The sequence below is a fragment of the Rhineura floridana genome, chromosome 4 (genome assembly GCF_030035675.1).
Source record: "Rhineura floridana isolate rRhiFlo1 chromosome 4, rRhiFlo1.hap2, whole genome shotgun sequence".
Taxonomy (NCBI): Eukaryota; Metazoa; Chordata; class Lepidosauria; order Squamata; family Rhineuridae; genus Rhineura; species Rhineura floridana.
Window position 1 is genome coordinate 160,041,943 of NC_084483.1, and position 19,129 is coordinate 160,061,071.

The 19,129-nt window shown below is 42.1% G+C and overlaps 1 protein-coding gene across 1 annotated transcript in view; it reads left to right on the plus strand.

Annotated features, from left to right (window-relative positions):
* Positions 1-389: 389 nt before the first annotated feature.
* Positions 390-19,129, plus strand: part of CLIP4 (CAP-Gly domain containing linker protein family member 4) — a 49,025-nt gene continuing 30,285 nt past the window's right edge. The window contains exons 1-3 of the mRNA XM_061624980.1: positions 390-520; positions 11,043-11,189; positions 18,716-18,855. Coding sequence (XP_061480964.1) covers positions 11,057-11,189; positions 18,716-18,855 — 273 coding nt within the window. The 5' untranslated portion in view covers positions 390-520; positions 11,043-11,056. The remainder of the gene's footprint in view (positions 521-11,042; positions 11,190-18,715; positions 18,856-19,129) is intronic.

The following is a 19,129-nucleotide window of genomic DNA, read 5'->3' on the forward strand; positions in this document are numbered from 1 at the left end:
ATCGGATGGGTGAAGCGGCGCGCTCTGAGTTTAATACCATTGTCGCTTGCGTGCGCTCGCCCACCTTGTCCGCCCCCTCCCTTGATTAAGCTGAAGAACGGTGAGCAGGGAGAGGGGGCGGGAAGAGAAAGAGACAATCCAGTGTACGCGCCGTTTCCTAGGTGCTGAAACTGAAGAGACGCAACGGGCGGTAAAACAGCAGGGAGGAAGACCCTCAGTATGTAAAACAACTTTGGTTAGGGGGCGGGGCTAAGATGGCTTGTTGGCTATTCGGGGACCAGAGCTCGAGAAAAGCCAGCGACGGGGCGGGGCCTAATGCCTCAGCCTCTTGCTTCTCCTCCTCAGGGATAGCGGGTGATGACAGGCGGAGGTGGTTGGGGGAGGGGCATGGGAGGCGAGCGAGGCAGCCTGATCCTTTTCCCTCAGCGCTTGTGAGGCGGGCGGGGGCATCGCCTGGTGGGAAGGGACTCATCCATCCTCTCTCTTATCACTGGAGGTCTTCAGTTAGCGGAGAGGGCAGGTAAAGACTCTGGCGAGTGCGGAGGAAAGGTTAATAAGGGTCTTCTGTCGCCGGGGCTTGTCTTCTTTTTGGCTGTCTGGAGGGATTTTGAGGGAGGAGTGGTATTTCTCTGAGGAATGAGGGTGGGTACTGCTCCCCAGCCCCAAAGGCGAGGGGGGCGTTATGTGTGGGGAAGGGGGGAGGCGTATGTAAACCCACCTTTGTGATGTGGGGGGGGGGCTGGGAGGCGTGATGCGATAAGGAGGTAGGAAAATGTGGGAAGGAAGGACTTCCAGACATGCCCACGTGGAGTGGCGGGGCATACATTGTGGGTGGATCTGTTGCAAGGTCTGAGGTCAATCAAGCAGCTGCTAAAGGTGACCTTTATCCACCTTTTTTTTTTTTGAAACGAAGTTAGGTGCATTTAAAAGGCAGAAAAGAAGAGGCTGCTGAGAGAAGTGGGAGCAAATGCAGTCTGTTAGGTAGTTATGTTGCTCAGTGCGTGGGCTGCAGTTGTACATACTGGGAGTGGGTTCCTGAGTTTATAAAAGGCATTAGTGAAAGATGTGGCAGGGAGGAATAGCTCTGTTCCCCCCGTCTCTGGGTTTTTGTTGCATTGTCTGCTGTGTTTTTGTGAATGTTCATCTTCAGAGTTCTGTGCCTTTCCAACAGTTTTTTTTCCTCCTAGCTACTTTGCAAGCCGTTAGTATGTTACCTATTTTGACTTGGGTTTGATGCGAGCTTCTTAGGTAATTAGTATGGCCAGGGTGTATGTGTGTCACCTCTCCTCTCTCCCCCTCCCCAAACTTTCTGTCCTTTGCAGCACAAGGTGTGAAAGTAAGAATTCCACATAGGTTAGAGTTTGGCTTCTTACATAGAAAGTTTTTTCTCCTTAAAGATTTAAGCACCGTTAAAAAAACCTTTTTTTCAAAACTGCAGAAGTGGGATGGAAGTAAGAGGAAAAAGTGACATTACTGTTGTTTGTAGTGTGACTGTTGGTCAAGGGAAGCAGAATTTATTATGAGTAGGTGGGGATATTACCATTTATATTTAAAAAAATGTGACAAGAACAGTTTTCAACATGAACTGTTAGGATTTCATGAAGTAATACCTATATCAAGTGCCATACAGAGATTCACAATATGAATCCCAATACAGTACTCTATTCTTGGAGATGAACCTGTTAAATTCCCTTATGACTAGCTACTTTGTTTGGCTGATTATTCCTGTTGTGCAATAATTTTCACTCAGTAGTCTCTCCAACTATTAGCTAAATAGATACTATAAAACTGTTTTACTGTATATGCTTTTACTATGGCATGACATATCTCTAAACATCCAGAAATATCAAATGTTCATTAACAGAACAAGAAGCTTCCCTTAATCTATCAGGTGAAGACTGATTAGCACTTTCCATGTCATATTAAGACTCCTGATTCTAAAGGACATAGTAATCTGTGCTGCTCACAGCTCTGATTGCATGCAGTTGCCTTCTAATTTTTACCAAGTATACAGTGTAGTGTAAGTGCTGTTCAGTTCTGATATTCAGTGAGATTTGACAGAGACATTTGACATTTGAAACTGTAGTGCAGAAACTTTTGCGTATAAAAGTTGGCTGCAGGTTGTGCTGCATTCAGTAGTGCATAATAAGAACCTAATGTGTTTAGGTATTTCCTCAGGATGAATTCAGGCAACTGGGAGTCCAGAGTCTGTGAGTTCAAATCCCTGCTTATGTCTCCTGATTGTAAAGGGCCAGCTAAAGATCACCCCCACAGTGAGTGGCTCAGGGGTTACATGCCCTGCCACCTGTGTAGCTGTGGACAAGCTGCATAGTCCCAAGGAGCCCAGTTGCCCCCCAGCTGGCAGTTGTGGACAAGGAAGGGACTGGCTTGTGCAGCTGTGGCAAGCTGAGCAGGCCCTAGCCAGCTGGGGAGGTCTAGCCTCAGAGGCAGGCAATGGTAAACCCCCTCTGAATACCGCTTACCATGAAAACCCTATTCATAGGGTAGCCATAACTTGGGATCGACTTGAAGGCAGTCCATTTCCATTTGCAGCTTTATTGCTGCAAATGTTGACTTCTTCAGTCACCAAGTGAAGGGAACTGAAGCTAGCATGAGGGAATCAAGGAAATTGAATCTGTGACCACCACTCACAGAGCAAGCCAGATCATGAAGTTCATCCAATGAGTGCTGGCTGTGTGCCTGCTTACTTGGTTGGGCCCCTTCAAATAACATATTTTCATTTGGTGATTGTGAAAACCAAAGCTTATTTTAAAAGGCAGCCAAGGGTGGAGGCAGCAGGACTGGTTGATATTTGATTGAATCTATCATCAAAGGCAAGCATGTATTTAGTACATTTTATAGGTCCAAAGTGAAGCAGTTCTGTACTGATAAAGAAAGATCCAGATCTCATTAGGTACCATCTAATCAGGAGGTCCGTTCTGCACAACATAGGAAACAGATCTTCAGTGTAGTGGTACCTACCCTTTGGAATTCCCTCCCCTTAAATATTAGACAGTCACCTGTCTGTTTTGGTGCCTACTGAAGACCTTCCTTTTTCAACAAGCCTTTTAAGTAGAAACCTTATCCCAGTCTGCATCTGAGTTGGAATTGCTTTTTAATATGTTTTAAAGCTTTTTTTTTTTTAAAAAAGATGTTTTTAAAGCTTTAAAAATGTTTTTAAAGTTGTATTGTTTTAATATGTTTTTAAGGATGTTTTGTTTTTAATATATTTTAAAGTCTGTTTTTATGATGTTTTAAAGTGTTTTTAGTCCTTTTGTTTACTGCCCAGGGTTCCTACTGGGAGGAAGGGTGAGATGTAAATCTAACAAACAAACAAATAAAATGTTTTAAAGTATCTATTTTTTGTGATATGCCAGAAAGGTCAATTTCCAGTATGGCCATCATTTTTCTAACATTACATTTGCAAGATAGACAAATTATTAGTATAGCACCTTTTTGCTAATGAATATTGTTTTTCTTCATATTGTGTAACTTTCTGTTCATGAATAATGGGGTGTTTTTGCAAGAGCTCTGAGAATTATGGAAGTGCCGTGAGTAGACATGCTGGGCCAGTGTTGATAGGTGGACAAATACCCTTCTCCCACAGTATATGGAGTCCTTCCCAGTCTACTTCACAGTCAGTTGGTAAAAAATCCAGCTCCATTTTCTGCTGTGGGAGATGGAAGCAAGTATTTCTATGAGGTAGTTTTGCCTACAGTGAGGATGAGGTTTACTGGTAGAAATAAATGGGGTCATCAGACATGCCTATGCCTGACCTACTAAGCAATAATACTACGACAAGGTGAAGAAAATGAGAGCTTGGTGACCTGTCCTGCCCCTTCCTAACTTTTTGAATGACGTATTTCCACTATGCATCTGACAACAGTTTTCTGTGGGTTGTTCCAACCACTCCTTAGCTTTCCCTAGTTCATACATCAAGGTGAAGGTACCAAAGAAGCAGCAAAGCTCTAGTTGTAATAAAAAGTATTTAATTTTGTTCCAGCATCTTCATGTGTATTACAAATGTTCGAAAGATGTACACTTGATACCCAGTTTTATTGATATTAACTTGAGTTCTCTGTTGGCTTATCATAACTGATGTACCATTCACCTGGTTTTCCTTAAACCCTGGTTTCTTTCCTGTCCTGTCCCTTTTTTTCTTGTAAGTTCACAAGTTGCCTACTTTTTTCTGCATGTCTTTCTGATGTTCTTGATTAATAGACTGCCAGGCTCCCCCCATCTTTGACGGGGATTTCCTTAGACATGGAGACTTCATTACTGGGGAATAGTTTGCAGATGGAGATACTGATTAGATCGAGCCTTCCCATATGATTTCTCTCAGGCCATGAATACATTCCTTATTATAACAATACTTAATTTGTTGCCTCAAGCTTTGCCCTAATAGCAAAGTAGCATTGATGGGTTCTATAATAGCTTCTGTTATTTCACATTTCCCCTCCACTTTTTATTTCTTTTTGGTGCCCTCGTATCTCCTACTTCTTCAATAATAGTGATACATTTGTTCTGACCACTCTGTTGAGTTTGAAGATTAATGATATATACAGTATTATTTCACTTTCCTGTATTTTGGGGGCATGGCAGTTGAGCTTGAACTGTATAAATGTGCATGATGCTAAAGTTGAGAAGAACAATTTATTTATAATTATTGCATATTTATAATTATTGCATATTTATCATGTCCATCTTCAAGAGGTCAGGATAGTTCATATTTGACATAATTAAAAAATCAATATACCCAAAATCTGTAGAAGAAATATAAAAGCAAAATTAGTCACTCTGAAAACAATGCCTCATTAAGAGAAAAATGTTTGACCCACTTTCAAGGTTTCTCTACCCTGACCAATAAAAGCAGTTCTAAAAATAATGATGGTATGCATATTAAATCTTTGAAGTTGACTCTGGATGGCTACCTTCGAGATAGAGTTCCATAAGTATGGGGACTATGGGGGGGGGCTCAGTGTTCATCCTTTATGACTTTATCTGGCAAGCAAATGGCAATTTGATAAAACATCCCAGTAATTCCTTAAGATACTTCAAGTTGAATATGAGAATAGTCATGTAAGGCACGTGGGACTCAAGCTATTTAGAGCTTTATAGGCATAACTGTGACCAGTGCATTGCTGAATTCCGAGACTCACTCAGGCTATAAGTCTGATTGACAACAGGCAAGCCCTTTTCAGTTTAAACATTATTTTGAACTTGGATGGGGCGGGGGTAGGGTAGGCGAGAAATAAATAGAATAATAAGGGCAAATATGTCCTGAAGTTAAATGTAAACCAGGGAGAAATAATTTTCAAAGTCAATGTTTGAAATATTTGGGACACCCAGTGCCTGCAGGGGGAAGAGGACCATCACCGCCCAGGGAGGGAGAGCCATCTGCCTGCTTGTGCTGCTGCTGCTTGGCTATCATCACCGCTCTCTCCTTCTTGGGCTTCTGCTCTGCAGGTTGGCACCTTGCAGGACCAGGCCCCAGGTACTCAGCCAGCTGTGGCCGATACTGTTCCACCTGTCCCTTCCTTGGAGGGGATACGTAAGCCAGCTGACTGAGGTGGCTCCTGCTTTGTTTGCCTTTTTGTGGGTCTTGAATCATGTGCCTGGGAGAGAAGACTCAGAGCCAAGTGGGGAGACTTGAGGGCCCCCCAATTAGTGTAGTGACAGGTAGAGGGAGATATGGCGTTGTGAGGAGGACTTGCCAGGTAAGGGGAACGCAGCCCAGGCAGTTAACGGCTGTGCCTTGTTCCGGTCCTTCCCACACCCGCAGGTTTGTTGGTTGCCCTGTCAGCCAGCTCCCAGGCCTCCGGATGCTGCTCCTAAACGCCAGATCGGTGCATAATAAGATCTCCCTCATTCACGATTTAATTGTGGATGAGGCAGCCGATCTGGCATGTATAACCGAGACCTGGGTGGGTGAGCAAGGAGGAGTCAGTCTCTCCCAGCTGTGTCCACCAGGGTACCTGGTCCAGCATCACGGTAGACCTGAGGGTCAGGGAGGGGGGTTGCTGTGGTCTATAGGAGCTCCATCTCCCTCTGCAAGCACCCTGTCCATGTGACTACTGGTCTGGAGTGTTTGCACCTTATGTTGGGTCAACGGGACAGACTGGGGATTCTGTTGGTGTACCACCCACCCCGCTGCCCAACAGACTCCCTAGCTGAGCTGACAGAGGAGGTATTGGATGTACTGTTGAGATCCCCCAGATTGTTGGTTTTGGGGGATATCAACATTCATGCTGAGGCCATCTTATCTGGGGCAGCTCAGGATTTCATGGTCTGCATGACAACCATGGGACTGTCCCAATATGCCATTGGCCCAACACATATAGCAGGGCATACTCTAGACTTGTTTTTTTTGCAACTGGACATGGAGTTGGTGATCTGAATGTGGGGGGCCTTACATCAGTCCCTCTGTCATGGACAGATCACTGCTTGCTGAAGTTTAGACTTACAGTGGCTTTTCCCCTCTGCAAGGGTGGGGGAACCTATTAACTTGGTCCGCTCCCAGAGACTAATGGATCTGGACAGTTTCCAAAGGGCTCTGGGGAGTTTTCTGGCTGATAGGACTGGTGCCCCTGTCAAAACCCTGGTTGAACTGTGGAATACAGAAATGACCCGGGCGGTTGACATGATTGCTCCTGAGCGCCCTCTCCTGTGTAGAGCTCGTACGGCTCCATGGTATATCCCAGAGCTGAGAGCGATGAAACAATATCGGAGACGGCTTGAGTGCAGATGGAGACGAACTCCTGGTTGATGCAGTTATACACTGGTAAGTGCCTATGGTAAGCTGTATTTAGGGGCAGTAAGGGCAGCAAAAAAACAATATTTTGCTGCCACTATCGAATCATCACTCTGCCACCCAGTGGAGCTCTTCAGAATTGTCCGGGGGCTATTACACTCTGGCCCCAGGGACAAGGTAGAACCATCTGAGGCCCGCTGTAATGAATTTGCTAGGCACTTCCAGGATAAAATCTTCAGCATCCACCAGGACTTAGACTCCAGTGTTATAGCAGATGAATCAAGCGAGGTATCCAGAGCACAGCCTTGTCCTGATTTCTTTGATGAATTTCAGCAGGTGCAGCTTGATGCTGACAAGGTGCTTGGACAGGTTCGTGCAACCACTTCTGTGCTGGATCCTTGCCCTTCTTGGCTAATAAAAGCTAGCAGGGATGGAACAGCCGACTGGGCCAGAGAGGTGAGTAATGCCTCTCTGTGAGAGGGGGTGGTCCCTGGCTGCCTGAAAGAGGCAGTAGTGAGACCACTCCTGAAGAAACCCTCCCTGGACCCAGAAAATCTTAATAACTATAGGCCGGTAGCAAATGTTCCGTTCCTGGACAAGGTCCTTGAATGAGTGGTTGTGGGCCAGCTTCAGACCCTCTTGGATGAGACCAATTATCTGGATCCATTTCAATCGGGTTTCAGGCCTGGTTTTGGCACAGAAACAGCCATGGTTGCCCTGTATGATGACCTTTGTTGGGAGAGAGACAGGGGGAGTGTGACTCTGTTGATTGATCTCTCAGTGGCTTTCGATACCATTGACCATGGTATCCTTCTGGGGAGACTGGCTGAGTTGGGAGTGGGAGTTACTGCATTGCAGTGGTTCCGCTTCTACCTGGCGGGTTGGCTCCAGAAGGTGGTGCTTGGGGAACATTGCTCGGCACCCTGGACTCTCCAGTATGGGGTTCTGCAGGGGTCAGTTCTGTCCCCCATGCTGTTCAACATCTACATGAAACTGCTGGGTGTGGTCATCCGGAGCTTTGGAGTGCGTTGCCATCAGTATGCTGATGACACGCAGCTCTATTTCTCCATTTCATCCTCTTCAGGTGAGGCTGTCAACGTGCTGAACCGGTGCCTGGCTGCAACAATGGACTGGATGAGGGCTAATAAACTGAGGCTCAATCCAGACAAGACTGAGATGCTGCTAGTGGGTGATTCTTCTGACCAGATGGTGGATGTCCAACCTGTCCTGGATGGGGTTGCACTCCCCCTGAAAGTGCAGGTTTGTAGCTTGGGGGTTCTCCTAGAATCATTTCTTGTCACTTGAGGCTCAGGTAGCCTCGGTGTCACGGAGTGCCTTCTACTAACTTCGGTTGGTGGCCCAACTATGTCCCTATCTGGACAGGGATAACCTGGCTTCAGTTGTCCATGCTCTGGTAACCTCCAAATTAGATTACTGCAATGCACTGTATGTGGGGCTGCCTTCGAAGACGGTTCAGAAGCTGCAGCTTGTGTAAAATGCAGCAGCCAGATTGGTAACAGGGACCAGATGGTCCGAACATATAAAACCGATTCTGGCCCGCTTGCATTGGCTGCTTGTATGTTTCCGAGCTCGATTCAAGGTGCTGGTTTTGACCTATAAAGCCTTACATGGCTTGGAACCACAATACCTGATGGAATGTCTCTCCTGATACAAACCCACCCGTACACTACGTTCAGGATCAAAGGCCCTCCTCCGGGTGCCTACTCCAAGGGAAGCTGGGAGTCTGGCAACAAGGGAGAAGGCCTTCTCAGTGGTGGCCCCCAAATTATGGAATGATTTCTCTGACGAGGTGCGCCTGTCACCAGCAGTGTTATCTTTTCGGCGCCAGGTCAAGACTTTCCTCTCCTCCCAGGCATTTTAGCATGTGTTTTATAGTGTTTAAATTTTTTTATTGTGTTTTTAATTGTTTTTATAAGATCTGTTTTAAATTGTATTTGTTTTAATGTTTTTAGTTACTGTAAACCACTCAGAGAGCTTCGGCTATGGGGCGGTATACAAGTATAATAAAATAAATAAATAAATAAATATTTCACAAGGTGTGCCTTCTAGTCAACCTTCAGATACATGTGCTGAAACACCTTGCATTTCCATGGGCTATTCTTTTGAGAAATTCTGGAAAGATAGGAACTTAATGACTATGCTTAGCAGCAGATAGTGATGTTTGGTAATGCTACTAGTGAAACGTTGAAGCTGTGCCACTTCATTTTTGTGAGAAACTGAGGCTGGGTTCTTAATCTTTTTATACATATTCTGTCTGAATCCTTTACAATGGCAAAAATCATCAGCTGTATATAAAATAAAAATTTGCATAGGGTAGTTTGCATTGGAACCTTTAACTGATACAAAGTGAAAATTTTTGAAACTGCCAAGTTGCCTATTATTCATGGTTAGTAATGAACTTACGAAATGGGAAATCTTCTGCAGAACAATAAAGTTTTCAATATTTTTGGGAAATTTCCCAGTGCACATCACTAGTACTTCAATTGAGACTGCTGCATGGTGGAATATGGTGGTACTAAACATGCCTTCTAGTGTATGTTCCATGTTAGCTGGTACTGAGATCTTGAGTAGGTGCTGCTCTCATGCATTGAAATTCTCTAGCCTTGTGAGCTAGTAAAACCTTAGCTTGAAAAAGAAAAAAGAACTGCAAATAACCAATTTGCAGGGTTAACACCAGCCATGGAGCGATGTGTGGATATATTGTATAAGAATACCTCTCTGCTGCTACAGTACCATTCTTTCTATTATTCATACCCTATTTTACTGCTTCTTGTTGTATTTCATCACAAACTTTGTTGCAGAACTCTATCACATCCACACCATACTTTAAAGTGCTATAAATACTACATTAACAGTCATGGAGAATCCTGAGAACAGACGTTTGTTAAGAGTGCTGACCTCACAGAGCTGCAGTTCTTTAACTAAAGTTCCCAGGATTCTCCATGACTGTTAAATTGGTATAGTATTACTTTAAAGGTATGGTGTGGATGTGACCTTAGAGTGGTGAAATGATTTCTGAGATAACACAGCAACTTTGGAGCTCCGAATATTTTGTATCTGTGTGGAATGTGTTATGCAACCTCCAAGCTCATGCTGGTGATCTGAAAATTGACATTTTCTGCTCTTGCCCCTTCACTCTGGAATCCACCACTTAGATTTGTATATATATTACACAGGTTAAATAAATAAATTGTATTCACTATTTTAGCCAGTAGTAGTAATGAGTGCTTTATTGCTAGATCAGTGGTCACCAACCTGTCACCCAGGGGCGCAAAGGCGCCTGTGAAGGCCTTCAGTGATGCCCCTGGAAGGTAGCCCAGAGTCTGAGCTTTCTCTAGCTGTCCTCGAAAAAATGTTATGGAGTAAAATGTGCAGATACCCTTCTAAGTGATTGCTGTGAAATGAGCCAGCCTGGCTACTTCTCCGTCAGTATTAGCCAATCAGTGAAGTTAGAGCTGTGATTGATAATTGAGTTGTCTGGAAACCAAGCAATAGGAATCCCTGGGATCCTAAAGATCTGCTGTTTTGCTCTCCCTTCTTGTGCACTTTCTCTTTCCGTCTTTTTTCCTAGTCCTTGGAATCTCTATAGTTGGCCATTTTTATCTAGCAACCAGGATACATCTTTCTTGTGCTGGGTTCACCTGAGATCAAGCGGTGCCTAGAAATTATTTTCTGAAAATACTACTACACAACAAGTGTGGGTGATTGTTAAAGAACACCCCTTGCCCAAAAGGCAAATGTGAAAACTTTGCAAAGAGGTTTAGGCATGTCTCCTACCTTGCAGGAGTACAGGATCTCATTAAGAATTCTCCATATAGTTAACTTACAGTACAGTGGTATACATGTCTGCTCAGAAGTAAATTTCTGTGTTTAATGGGCTTACGTCCTGGCAAGTGGGTACAAGACTGCAGCATATGCTTTGGTTTAGGGTTGGCAGGCAGACTTTCAACAGGTCAAACCTTTTCTATTATGGAAATACAATTTTGGGAAAAGTTTCACCATGACTACTCTCTAATTTTGTGTTATACCATGCCTCACATGGCAGCCATTTGTGTTAGGCCACACCCCCATGGCAGCCATTTTGTGACTGGTGCCCCCAGCACTCTCATCATTTGCCCTGTGCTCTCTGGTCCAAAAAAGTTGGCGATCTCTGTGCTAGAGGTCTCTGATGATTACAGTCTTGTGTATATTTGACAATAGGAGTATAAATTGCATCATGTAATTGATGTTATAACACACAATTGAGGGAATTCTTTTATTTTATTAAAAGTGGCTTTCTAGAAGATGACCATAGAGGATTGTCCTGACGCTTCCATAGAAGGAGATCTACTGACTAGAAGATATCAATATCTTATTCCAGGTTCTGAAGATTCAGTCACCTATTTGGTTTCTGCAGCACCAATGCCTTCTGAATGTGGTAAGCGTATTTGTAGAAAGGAAGAACTAAGAGCTGTTTTCAGAATGTTGAGACGGTGAGATGCATGCAGATAGCTTTCAGAAGAATGCTCTGAACTTGGAAATCAAAGGTTATTTTGAAAAAGTCTCATCTGTCCCCCTTATCTGAAATGTGTCAAATCATTGTGTGCTAAATACCATAAAATACAATCAGTTACATGGCCTTCCCAAGCAATCAAAAGGTAACACATTTGCTGTTAAATTGCATTTTCCCAGACTCAGACAGCAGTATTTTGGTGTGAGGCATCTATTACAATTTGGAGTGCTGTGTGAAATGTTTGTGCAAATGTCACAGGAGCCTCTTGCCTAGCGTCCATGGCATTGTATGTATGAGGAAGCTGGCGTAGTGAATAGATAGAGTGAAGAGATACCTGTTCAGCAAAAAAGCTCAGTGGGGGGGATTATCTCGGGCAGAGCCATTTCATTAAATTAAAATGATAGCAGGGATACATTGGAAGCTGCATATCCTTCATCATTTTACAGTTGGGGCAGCTGGACAGTCACCTGTTGGGCATGCTTTAATTTGGATTCCTGCACTGAGCAGGGTGTTGGACTCAATGGCCTTATAGGACCCTTCCAACTCTACAGTTCTATGATCCTGTACACTTCTGGTCTCTTATCCCACATTTGTGCATCTCTACCCTCATTTTATATATTATAGGAGTTTATTCTGTATTTTTGATTAAACCACCAGGTATTAACTTAGCCGTAGCCTGGATCATTTAAAAGCCAATGAAGAGTTGTAGGATGTTTATGTAGGATGGTTTCTAGTATGAAGTTTTCATATTTAATGAAATATAATTGCTCTTTGCTGCATCATACAAAATTATACATTGTGCACTAGATCATAGGATCATAGAGTTGGAAAGGGCCTATAAGGCCATTGAGTGCAACCCCCGCTCAATTGAGGAATCCAAATTAAAGCATAGCTGACAGGTGGCTGTCCAGCTGCCTCTAGAAATGCCTCCAGTGTTGGAAAGTCCACCACCTCCCTAGGCAATTGGTTCCATTGTCATACTGCTCTAGCAGGAGGTTTTTTCCTGATGTTCATCTGAAATCTTACTTCCTGTAAGTTGGGCCCATTATTCTGTGTCTTGCACTCTGGGATGACGGAGAAGCTATCCTGGCCCTCATCTGTGTGACAACCTTTCAAATACCTGAAGAGTGCTATTATATTTCCCCTCAGTCTTCTAATTTCAAAGCTAAACATGCCCAGTTCTTTCAGTCTCCCCTCATAGGGCTTTGTTTTCAGTCCCCCGATCATCCTTGTTGCCTTCCTCTGAACCTGTTTCAGTTTGTCTGCATCCTTAAAGTGCTTTTTGTGTGCTGGATGAAGTACTCAAGATGAGGCCTAATCAGTGCCGAATAGAAGGGAACTAGTACTTCACATGATTTGGAAACTATACTTCTGTTAATGCAGCCTAATGCATTTGCCTTTTTTGCAGCCTCATGGCACTGTTGGCTCACATTCAGCTTGTGATCAACAACAATCCCAAGAACCTTCTCACATGTAGTATTGCTGAGCCAAGTATCTCCCATCTTATAACTGTGCATTTGGTTTCTTTTTCCTAGGTGTAGAACTTTGCACTTATCCCTGTTAAATTTCATTCTGTTGATTTCAGCCCAATGCTCCAGCCTATCAAGATCCCTTTGAATTTTTTGTGCCTTCCAAGGTATTAGCTATCCCTCCCACTTTTGTATCATCTGCAAATTTGGTAAGCATTCCCTGCACCTTCTCATCCAAGTCATTAATAAAAATGTTGAGGAGACCTTGGCCCAGGACCGAGCCCTGTGGTATCCCACTTGTTACCTCCTCCTAGTTTGAGAAGGAACCATTAATAAGCATTCTTTGAGTACAATGCTGTAGCCAACTGTGGATCCAGATCCACCTGATAGTTGTTCCATTGAGCCCACATTTAGCTAGCTTGCTAATTAGAATCTCATGGGGCACTTCATCAAAAGCTTTCCTGAAGTCAAGAAATATTATGCCCATAGCATTCCCATGCTGATGTTCATGCATGTGTGCTAGAGTCAAGATGCTTCTGTTTTCCACTGAAATAGTTTTAGAGACTGCAGGGAGGGAGCTGAAACATCTAGAATAGCAACTGTAGTTCATACCTGTGCACATACAAACTCTTAAAATGCATCTTCAAAATATCACCAAAATATAAATAGCAAATTGCCAGGGGCAGATAAGAATAAAATGAGGATTTTTACTGGAAGATGGAGACAGTTGGAGCATATAAAGCTATATTAAATTGACCTTTCATAAAATCATAACCTCTCTTTTGAAGGGTTATTTAAATGTGGCTGGAACTGCTTCCATCATATGGGGACTGTTTGTATGGAGCAGCTTCCACTTGGAGCTGTGTCCATGTGTGCTCCATTTTCCAACAGCAACCACTTGTAATAATTCAGCCTTTTTCATTGAGGATACAGTGGTGGTGCAAATCCTGTGAACTAATGCACAGTAAGGTTGAACTGTTTGAACAGAAAGCTTCTCTGTGGTTGTCTAAGTGAGATAGTGTTAGGAAGTAAGAGTCCAGTCGTGCTGGAAAGGTACACATTTGACCTTGAAGTGATACAGAAAAGGAAACCTTGAACAGTAAATACTTTTGCTCAGAAGGTCCCAAATAAGAGCAAATTTAGATAAGATAAAGATGTATTAGGTGTTTCATCTGGATGAAATAAGTGTAAATCTCTTTCCAAAAGGGTCATGATCAAGGTAGCCTGAAGTTTTATAGTACTGTACATAGCTCAATTTATTATGTATTATCATAAATGTATATTGTGCCCTTCCTCCCCAAAGGAGCCCAGAGCAGCAGAGTTCTATATTTTACAGATACATTAACAGAGCTCTATATCTTTCTTTGAGGTGCTGTGTGTGTATTATAAGAATAAGATTACTGCAAGCTGGCCCTGTATGTGTTCATTTTAATCCTTTCCCAAAATACAGTCCTGAGATAGCCTCTGGAAAAGTAGAAGTTCAGTGACCCTCCATTTCCATCCCTTGGCTAAGAAAGGCATTTAGGTTTCCATGCCTTCTAAATATAGTAGGCTTAATTTTTTTCCTTTTCCTATTTTTCAAGCCTTTAAATATACTCTTAATGGGCACAATGTCATTGGTGCCTTCTGTATTATCACCCGTCATGTTTTTTTCCTTGTCCCTCATCTGCATCCTTGTCTGCCCACACCAAAGTGAAATGTGCACACAGGGCTTAAAACCTTTTTCTTGTGCATACATCCCTTTATACAATGCAAGATATGCATGTGTGTGTGTGTCTGCTTTTGATGGGTTCATGCCCAAACAAGCATTTCACCTGCGTATATGTTGCAGGAGACTCAATCTCATGTCCCCAAATGTCCATCATGTTGTCCAGGAAGACCCTATCTCAGCCATGGCCTTGATGCCCTGATATTTATATTTGCTGTAAACCGCCCAGAGAGCTTCGGCTATGGGGCGGTATATAAATGTAATAAATAAATAAATATTTAAACCACCCCCAAGCACATCTGTCTTTGCAGTATGCTGCTAAATTGTAATCCTTGCTTGAACCATCTTCCCAAGTGGAGTGTTTTAATATCCACTGGGAATGCTTGTTTGCTGCCTAGAGGTTTCTGGAATTAAATATCTCCTGTAACAACAGGAACTATTGCTGGTAACATTGCTTTATTATTGTTAATCACAATTTGTTTTATTGCTCTCCATGCACTCTAAGGTTATAGGGCAGGTCACAGCAATTTAAAATACAACATTAAAAAAAGTTTAAAACAAACTACGAACACAAAAATAGGTTGGTTCTAAAAAAGAGATGTGCCTTCAGCATACGACAAAAGCTGTATGGTAATGTCCTCCCTCTTCTTCACATTAGACTGGCCTTTTAGGACTTGCTGCTTCCTTACCCAGCTTTCCATGGGTCATGATGGCTCTGTATGACATCAGCAACTGTATAAAGATTTATACCTCAACAATTACGCTATGACTTTTACTGATAGTTCAAGTCACAAGGCGGTGTGGGAGCAGAGTTAGTCCATACCGTATGGACCACTCTGTTTTAACAAAGCTGATGTCAGACTCCTCTGATGTTTACTCTAAAACTTCTTGCAATATGACTGACCTTGAATTATATGAAATTATTGGATTTAGAAGAAATTTTAATTCCCAGAATCCATTGTTAGTTGTGATATAAAACTTAAGCTCACATCTGTGTAAACATGCTTGAGTGTCCACAGACCTCTGTTATAGTCTTCTTTAAATTACATTATCTTTCCTTAGCTGGAGACTCTTTATTACAGACTTGGATTATTTTTTGTCAGTTCCTGAATATGTTCCAATGAACCGATAGACCAGGCTGCTCAGATAGTGACCCACCTTGACATTCATCATGCAAGGATCTTGTTTAGTGACTTTACTCTGGTCTTCAGATCTAAATTGATGGCTCAATAGCAAGAGTTGTGGGGAAGGCAGAGCAATAACAAGCACAAACTAATATTTCATGCATGGTTGAATGTACCCATCAAGAACTGCAAGCGGAAAGTTGGCTTGGCTAAAGATTGTTCCAGTACATATGCTCACCAGAAATAAATAGCATGTTGCTAGTTAGATTTTGACTTTCAAAAATACAGTAGTAAATCGGTGGTAACAAAACAAAGTGAAATGTTAAGACAAGTGATTCAGCTTTTAATTACTGTTGAAATCTTGTGTAGTGACTCCAGAAGAACTTGCTCCAAATTATGTACATTGTGCACGCTTGACAGCTGAATAGCTGGTTTGCTTTCAAGTGAGTGCATGTAATGCCCCCTCCTTCTGCACTGTACAGTCATTCCAAACTTCTAAGAAATCTCCAGTACAACACCCTCTCTGGAAGGCTGTTTCGCTCTATCCTGTCTTGAAGAAGACTTCTTAATCTTGAGTATTTCAATGAAAGAATGCTGTTAGTCATGGCAATGAAAAAAAGTATTAAAGGGCTTGTTGGTCAGTTCAGTATTTAGTATTTTATTATAAAAATATTTGTATACCACTATTTCATTAAAAACATCAGTGTGGGCTACAACACAAACAACAAAAACAACCAAAATAGAATAAAAACAAAGGTCACTGAATCCTCTTCAGTATGCAGGGTTTGCCCAGTAGGCACAGCAGTATATCTCAACTTTGTTTCAGCTAAGTACATATTGCTTGAATACCTTTTTTTTTTTTAATGTTTTCCAAATTTTCGGCAAGCTTACTTGATCTGCAACATATGAACCCTGTTTCACTTGCTGGCAAATACATTGATTGGCACTCTATTTTTAGGCACTCCATTTTATTTTCCAAAAACGGCTAGCTAATTCTCCTTTAGGTTCTTGCGGGAATAAATGTCATAGCTGTTCCTGAAAAGAAAGTTATAGGACAATGAGTGTTCATCCTGAACTTATCCTGATTTGCTTGCACAGTGGGTATGCAGCTTCCTGTGAGTCATTCATTCATCCCACACTTTTCTGTGTTTCCCTGCCACTTTCTTAACTGCCAAAAGTTCAGCTATTTTTAAAAAAGTGAATTTGTTGTGCCAAGGTGACAGAGTGCTTTAATCCACTTTAATTGTACAATCCTAAATTTCCAGTATGTGTTTGAATTCCTCCCACAAAATACTGACTGCCTCCAAACAGTCAGTATTCTTCCTTCTTCCTTCACAGCTGGCACAGAAATGCCGCAGAGTGGCAGAGGATCAGTTCCTCCTCCATCAGTCTGCTTGGTAGAACGCTTCTTTAAAAACCAGCCCGCATTTCCATTCTGCCTGTGGAAGAGGCAGCTGCCCCCCTCCCCTGTGGGAAGCATGGAAGTGAGGGCTGATAACCTTTTAGGAGGCTAGCCAGAAAAAAAAAAAGCTGGCTAGTTTAACTCTTGTAAAATTATTTACAAGGCTGTGATGTTTTTTTTTCAACTTTCAAAAATGGAATTGTCACGAAATCAACAGTGCAATGTTAGTTCAAAGGAACTACTCCAGTGTTTAGTGCAATATGGCCAATTTATCTCTGCTTTGTAAAAATCCTAATCTGTTTGCCCGCATCAAATGAGAACAGGCGCTCCTCTAAGTAATTCAGATACATATACCCCGTATTGGAGTGTGCTTGCCATTACCAATGTCGCTAGTTGGTTTGCAAACAGGTTTTAGTTTAGTTTTAGTTTTCAATATCTGCTGTTTCCTCCTCCACTACCTTCCCCTTCTTTGTCATTGCTTATGTCCCTCTTTATTGTTTCTCCTTCTTTAAGCCATGGAAGTTAGGCTGGCCTCATTTGGAAAGCTGGGGTCCTCTGCAAGGCCTTTCATTCTTTCCTCAATACCTTACGGATGTATGATGTTTTGTATCATGCTGGGAAGAAGGCAATTGTCAAAGCTAATCCACTTTAATTAGAAAAATCTTTCTTGCGTGTCCAGGGGTGAGGGTGGTAAGCTCTCAAACATTACCTGTTAATGGCTATTCTGATGACTGACCTAACTGTGCAGTCACTAAAAACGTTTAATTGTGCCATAAATAAAACCAATTCAAACTGTACAGCTCTCTTAGTGCCAATAAATTGATCTGTTTATCCACTCCAACAGCTGCATACATCAATAGGTTTTTATTTAAACCACACCCTTAAATTTCCTTAACTGACAAACAGGTGCAGTTGACTAAGAAGTAGAGAACTGCTGCTGCTTATTCCCTAAGCAAACTCTAAATTCTGAGCAGCTAGCAAAATGCTGATATTGGCTGTAAGACAGTTTAATTAGGCTAAGTCAGGTTTCTGATTAGTGCCCTATTTCTGATGGTAATTATTATGAGTTATATAAGTTAAGTGTGTGTGTGTTAGATTTCCTCCCAATCTCCTTTGCTGCTGTAGCCTAGGTTTCCAGAGATTTTGTTGAATTCAATTTAACATTTAGGGGTGAGGGAGTTTTCCCTGAGCAGATTAAAAAATAAAAAGCAGCTGCTTGAAACTAAAGCCCGAAGAAAAGGAATTGGGAGAACTGCTTAGCCCTTTCCCTACAAACTATGGAAACTCTTGGAACTGACACCCGCCCCGTGCCCCTCTGCTTTTCTTCCTGCATGGGAAGAACAATTTGACTGGGACAACTTTGACTGGAAATATGGCCAGCAGAGGGGGTTAAACTGCCCCCTCCCTCTTCTCTTTGTTGTTGCTTCAAACTGTATTTTTCAGTTTTTTTAAAAATCTATGCAGGGGAATGTTACACAGCACAACAATAGTTTGGTCCAGAGTTTCTTCTTTCTGTGTACTAATTACTGTTTTTCTGATCTGTGTGTGAGGTTTTTATTTACTGAAAATATAAAATTTTAAAGAATATCCACTAAATATCAATAAAGCTACAATCTTTGCCATCAAATCAGAATTCTTGACTGTTTTATAGTATATGTATATCATGTCCACAAACATGTTGAGAGTAGGGTATTATTTCTGATTACAAACTTCTTTAGAAACTAACCTGCTCTTTCTCATTCCTACAGAGTTCTCCTTTTTTGATCCAAATGATGCGGCATGTCAGGAAATTCTTTTCAATCCCAAAACATCTGTGTCTGAATTATTTGCTATCCTAAGACAGTGGGTCCCCCAAGTTCAACAGAACATTAATATCATTGGGAATGAGGTGAGGAATATATTTCGATTTCCTGAGTGTTTATATAGAAACACATTTTTTGGGTGCGTGTGAGAGAGAGTATTGATTGTTGTGTGGTAGTATGTAACTACTAATTCTGCTTTAATCTTAGAGCTAATGCTATAAAAATGTCATTGCTCTAACCTTTTGGGCTAAAAATTTAGCTCTTGTTAAACGTTTGAATTCTTGGTATTCTAGCAAGAGCCAGTTAGTTCTGCAAAACTGCATTGAGGCTATATGTATTTCTAAGCTTATATAAGCCTGG